The sequence below is a fragment of the Caretta caretta genome, chromosome 1 (assembly GCF_965140235.1).
Source record: "Caretta caretta isolate rCarCar2 chromosome 1, rCarCar1.hap1, whole genome shotgun sequence".
NCBI lineage: Eukaryota > Metazoa > Chordata > Testudines > Cheloniidae > Caretta > Caretta caretta.
This window is the reverse complement of record NC_134206.1, coordinates 284,310,695-284,317,263: the sequence shown is the minus strand read 5'-3', so window position 1 is coordinate 284,317,263 and position 6,569 is coordinate 284,310,695. Positions and strand designations below refer to the sequence as shown.

The following is a 6,569-nucleotide window of genomic DNA, read 5'->3' as shown; positions in this document are numbered from 1 at the left end:
GTAGCTGAGCACCAGGAGCTCAGAGGGAGAAGCGGGCACTCAGCACCTCTAAAAATAAAGTTGTTCATGGATCAAAGTGCTTACACTTTAGGTACCTACAGCTGAAAATATTGGCCTAAACATTTCTTGAAATACACATTAGAGCAGATATTTTTGGTGACTCACAAATAAAAGAGACTGGCAAATGTGCATTATTATATATGCTGACAAGAGAGCCAGAGAATGAATTGTGCAACTGAACTTAATATAACTGACAGTGCTAAATATCAAAGTTCATTGTAACGCAGCTTAACTTCACCGAGGCAGCTCAACACACCTGAAGAGCCTTCATTCCACGGAGATTCGAAAAGCCACAGTAGCCGTTGCACATTTTTCTTTTCACACATCATTCCTTGCCACATATAAGGAACCAGTGCTGTTGTCGGAGGATACGCCGACTGTTTGAAGTGTCCTTTCTGGGCTACTTAAAGGTTGCTTGAAATTCCATCAGATGCTTTTAGATGCTGATGGAAGAGCAACAAGGCAAATCTCATTCTGTTCTTTAGACTCTTACCCAGCTTCTCTACCTCATACATAGAGATTACCACACTCACTGATAAAGATTACAGTCTGGGGAGGTGTGACAACACAAATCTCAGCCCTCCCCTTTTGCAGCTAGGTACAGTTGCATGTGAGTGGACTCCTGTGCCAGGTGGAGCCCCACTGAATCAAAGAGCAGCCTATCCACACACAAGCTACAAGATGCACAAGCTAACACCTTACAACTGCGCTGTATGTAGAAAAGTAACTGGATGACAATGTTAATTCAATTGGCCATTCTTTTAGGAAAGCTCTATGTAAACAGTTGTTTTGAAGTCATGTTGTCTTTCAAAAAACCCCACAAACCTCTTCTAGAGCCTATTGAAGTCAATGGAAAGACCTTCATTAACTTTAGTGGGCTCTAGATCAGCCCCTTAAACATTTGTAAGCTAAGAAGCTACAGCCCCAAAGGATAGTTCCTTCAACATGGCACCAGTTCATTTCAATAGATACCTCTTTATTTGAAATGGAATGCATTTTGAAAAATATGAAAAATAAATCACATCTCTCAGAAATCATTTATGAGTCGTATTTACACACAAATTTGACAACACCGATATTTCAGCTCACGACAGGATATGCTAGAAAACATTTGGTACATCACTGCAGCTAATGGTCAGAATCCGGCAGTTACAGAACATGAATTTTAAGGAAGAGGAGCTACTTCAGGATGTAACAGAGATCACATTTGGTTGAACTTCTTGCTTCTAAATACTAAGCTATTAAGCTACAGAATGGTCACCACAGCTTGAATTTCCCTGCCGAATTCTGCCCCTCCTTACATGCAGGCATATTCAGTTTGCACCAATGTCTTCTACTAAGACATAAAAAAGGTTGACCTCTTTATTAACCGGCTTTCCACACTGCCGCTAGCTACACTGAGCACCTCTTTTTGTTTTACTGGCACTGTAATTTATTTTCTATTAAATTCATTGGAGTCGTATACCCATTCTATCCTTCTTCCATTAAAGGGAGGGGACTATCATGATTACTTCCCTTGTGAACCTCGTGTAGGATTATACATGTTGTTCTGCCATGGATGGTGCAGGACACACTGGACCTATTTGAGTAGTTACCACTGACAAAGAACATGTGGGTGACAATCAATATTTAACCAAGTAGAGTCAATGAAGACTGTTCAGTAGGAAAAGAACAAAATAAACATGTATCTTTACAAGTCCAGCTGAATTTTTGGTCTGTATTGCTACTATTCTCAAGAAGAGCATAGTAAATTTAATACTTCAGAAAGTTGCCAGATTGAATGCCCCAGAGATTGAAGTCTCATTGACACTAGAATGGCATGAGCAGCATGTGCCAGGCTGCCCTCACACTGCCTCCATCCTGAGCTGAGGGAGCAAACGCCCTCATCCCAGCCAACGACTGGAGCTTCTACTCAGACCACAAGGACAGATGCTAACTCAGAAGTGGATTTTGTGACGTGCTCACCTGTCACAGCAGCACCTGGGCTGACAGCAATGTTTTAAACAACATAACGGGAAATAAGTAACACATCTGGCAATATAAGCAAGCAACAGTTTGTTCATGATAAAGATTATTACATTTAAGATAGATGTTCAAATAATACAGAAAGAGTCTGTCTCAAACCAACATAAACCAAGACTGCAACGTGAAAGAGGACACTTTGATTTCAACCTGGAGGGCAGATGTATCAAAGTGTGAGCTAATGATGCCATCAAACTTGATTTTGAAAATCTTGCCTTTCAGCAGTTTGAGACAGAATCTTAATGTTATTTAAACCTTTAAAAAAAGGTCCTTTTTTTGTTTTTAAAAGCACAAGCACTTTGAGGGAAAATGATAAAATTAAATGATTTAATTAAATGATCTAGCATCAGAAGGAGTCTTGACTTCAGTGGGCTTTGGATCAGGTTTGTGTAGGATAGGAATGACTGCATCTCCCAGGGAAATACCTATCTTGCATCACAGAGACACATTTTGAATAATTCCATTTATTCTTTACCTGGTTAAATGCATGTTTTGATAGGTGAATTTTCTGTGCTATAGGTGTATATCTGAAAGGGTGGGTTAGCTACCTGATAAACTGTAATTAATGGCTCTGAAAAAGAGATCACATTTTTCCACAAATCAATATTTCGGCACTTTTTAAAAGGTAGATGTTTTACACAGTCAAGGGCAATGGTTTTGAAGGAGCCACTACAGTCTATAACAGTCTATTTTGTAAGTCTCCCTTCCAGCACAGTCATCTAGATTTAGCAGAATGAGAATGGCAAATGAACTGAGATGTGAAAACTTGCAGCTGCACTTGCAGGGCATCTTTTCACCTCCTTCCTCCCTGTGTCCCAGACTGAGGGGTCCAGTCCTGCAAGGTGCTGAACATTCTCTGTTTCAATTAGCCTCAAAGGAATGACTTTCTTAGGGCCATTGTAACCTGCCATTCCAATCCAGTCAATATATGTCCCTACAAAGGACCTGAACTCCAATAGCCCCATGGGACTGTTCACATGAGGGTTTGCAGGACTGGGCCTTAATTTTGCTAACACTTGCTTAACTTTATTCACATGCATAGTCCCAATGACATTAATGGGGCTACTTACATGTTTGCAGGATCAGGGCTAAATTATGTTCCATCACCCCGGAAGGGGCTCAGTACCCTAAATGACCTGTAAGATAAAGGGGAGCAGAATGAATTCAGCACCTTGCAGGACTGGACCTCAGTTTGAGATGGGAAGTAATTTAAAAGGTACCCTTCAAATGCAGTGCTTGGTTTAAGATCTCACTGTGTCATTTTCATGTTTTGTTTTATCCAGTTACTAAAAACAATATGAACGGTGTCATTTTTTTAAGGTGAAGCTACAAATCAAAAGCTCTAAACATATTACTTTAAGTCTGTTTACGTTTGTATAGCTTAAAAACGGGCAGAGCAGTTTCCCTACTGAGTTGGTAAAAAGAAATAGTTCCATGGCTGAGGCTCTGTACCTTGACTTAGCGATAACAGGCCGTACCGTACTATCAGATTTTTAAGGACAACTTACTATTTATTTCAAAACAGAGAACTTTAACTACAGCAGTGCAAAATGGGGAATGACCCACCACATTAAGGGCCCAATCCAGCAAAGCACATAAACACGGGCATAACTTGCTTTTCTGGATCAGGGCCTAGTCACCCCATATGCTGAAATCAACAGCAAAACTCTCATTGATTTCAACAGGAGAAGGAAGACACATGTGCCTAGTGCTTTGTTTTCTAACTTCATGGGGTTCATTAACATAATGCAGACAAGGTCCCAACACATCTCTCGACATCCGGTAATATTACACACTAAAATAAACTTGTTTATCTCAGCAATATAACATTTTTCAGTTTAGGAAAATTATGACTGAAATGACTCATTTAAAAACTTGAAGACATGTACAAGATGGGCTTTAAACTGTGGAGTTTTTCAATGCAAGACATTTAAAACCTGTCAGAAAAAGGTCAGGAACATGGCCCTTTCATAAACCTTCTGTACCAAGAGAGCCCTGAACTCAAATGTACAGAAGTTTTAATAAATAGTTCTCAGCTCTCACAACCATTTTCATAACACAAAATAAGCAAGCACATAAAATTGATATAATTTTAATGTGACATGTTCTCATATCACAAATCAAATTGGTCAGAGTTCCCTCTTCAACTGCTATAGGTGATAAATGAAACAAAGGTATTTTATCTAATAATAATGAATCAGATTAGTTTTTCTGTATAACTGAGTTGCATATAAAATGTAATACTCTTCCCCCATATTTATGTTTAAAAAAGAATAATAACCTTAACATCAGGTTCCAACCTTTGGAGAGAAGCATTAAGATCTTTATCCTAATTCTAAACCATGCATTATACTTTTCACCTTAATATAACAACAGTTTCTAAAATAATATTTTGAAATGAAATGAAATGAAAACTATTGTATTCCATGTGAAAAACCCCCTAAAATTCATGGTTATATAAATCATTCTCTTCTCCCACAACCTCCCCCTCTCTCCAAAGGTTGCAAAATATATCCAGGAGCTGAGGTGTGCTTTGAATTTTTATTTGGAATTTGATTTCTGGATAATGGCCTACATTCAGAAACGTCTTGCAAACAAGCCTTTTACAAAATCCCTAATAAATAACCATAAAATACAATACTTTAAAATAAATGTACAGTACATCATGTGTCCAAGAAGCCCCACCATGCCAGATGATCCTTTCCAAGGTTCATAAACAGTAGTCAGAGTCCATATGACTTGAAATGTTTTCCCTGCACCAAGGGAGGGATTGTGCAGAAAACTCGCTGGGTGTTCAGGTTGTTGATCTGACGCTCTCCAGTCTCCCTGCTCCGCGGCTCTCCTTGGTTTGCCAAGCGTTTTGAGCCCCCGAAATGTGTTCACAACAGAAGGGTGCTGCTCGGTCTCACGTCCTGAAGTGGCGCTTGGATTCAACCTGCGATACAACAGCACAGAAGGAAGGGCATCGGAATGAGCTGGCCAAGGGCGTGTGCACAGATAGCCAACCTGCCTGCGCCTGGAACGAGCTCTCCGAATGCCAAACGGTGGGTGCGCGGCCCTGCCACGGCCAACCAGGCACAAACGGAGGGGCAGGAGATGGAAGATCATCGGGGCTCCTGGGGCCTACGAGGGCAGCCCAGGGCTCGGAAACCGTTCACCCGCGGCACAAAAGGCAGCGCTCCCCGGCTGCCTCTGAAACTCCTGGAAGGTGCTGGGAGCAGAGAAACCTCTTCCCCCGCCCCCAGGCAGCCGGAGTCCCCGGCCGGTACGCTGGCGCTGGTTTGATCTGTAAAGGCTCCCCGTGCCCCGAGAGCGCTCGGGAGCCCACCTGCTCCGGCCAAGGGAGGGACCGGGGGGTTCCCGGCTTGGCAGGCAGCCGGCTGTGGCGGCCCGCAGATCCCACGCTCCCCAGCGCTCTGGGGCTGCGGGGGCAGGATCCCTAGGCGCCCGGGGCGGTACCGGGGCTGTGGCGCGGCCGGTCCCTCGGGCGCCCTACGCGGAGTTGGAGGCGCTGCGGAGGCGGTGGCCCGGGTGCTGCTGGGCCAGGTGCTGCTGCTTCTGGCGGGTGGACTTGACGGCCAGGATGGCCTGGCGGTTCTTGTACTGCACCAGCCGCAGCGTGATCTCGGCGTTCCAGCCCTGCTCCTGCGGGCCCCGAAAGTCGATCTCCTTCCCCTCGGCCATGACCACGGTGAAATACACGTACTTGCCCTTCCGCTCCACGCAGTCCACCGTCTTCATGTGGGAGAAGTGCAGCTCCTTGATCTTGGCGGCCGGCGGCTCGGCGGCCGGGGGGCCCGGCTGCGGCTGCTTGGGGGGCACGAGGAGCAGCCCTTCCTCGGTCAGGATGCAGCGCTTCTTCTTCCACAGCTGCAGCAGCCCGTCGCTCCGCTTCTCCAGCACGCCCTCCTTCAGCGCCTTGCAGCCGCTCTCCAGCATCCTCCCGGCATGGGGCGCCGCGCGCCTGCTGGCCGCCGAGCCTCCTCCCGGCGGGGCAGGCAGCAGCCGGTCCCTTTCCTCCCCGCGCCCGAAGCGGATGGCGGCGAGCGGCCAGGCTCCGGCGAAGCCGGGACGATCCTGACCCTCCCGCGGCGTCTAGGGCGGCGAGCGGAGCCGGAGCCGGAGCCGGGGCGGCGCTCGCTCTGGCTGCTCCGCGCGCCTTGCCCAGCCCCGAGTGACACCCGGCGGAGGGGAAGCCCAGCTCCGGCAAACGCCGCGTTCCTTTCTCACGCCCCCGCTGCCCTGGCTTCCCTTCCAAATATGGGGCTGCCTCGCGGCGCGCTTCCTGGCGGGCGCCTCCCTTCGGTGTCACCCTGCTCGCGTTGGCGCTTGCTCGGCCTGGGGTGGGTCGAGCGCCCCGGGAAATCGGCTCACACTTCGCCTTCATCAGCCCCCTGCAGTCGGGGTGATGGGTTTCTCTTCTGCTTACAGTTTGCTACCTACTAAACGGTTTCAGTTATCAGAGCTGCAGCGTCATCAGAGCCACA

General features: G+C 46.4%; 1 protein-coding gene across 1 annotated transcript; it reads right to left on the bottom strand.

Moving 5' to 3' along the window:
- Nucleotides 1-1,015: 1,015 nt before the first annotated feature.
- Nucleotides 1,016-6,569, bottom strand: PHLDA1 (pleckstrin homology like domain family A member 1). The gene has a single exon (XM_048835729.2). The coding sequence runs from the start codon at nucleotides 6,019-6,021 to the stop codon at nucleotides 5,575-5,577; it is 447 nt and encodes a 148-aa protein (XP_048691686.1). The 5' UTR covers nucleotides 6,022-6,569; the 3' UTR covers nucleotides 1,016-5,574.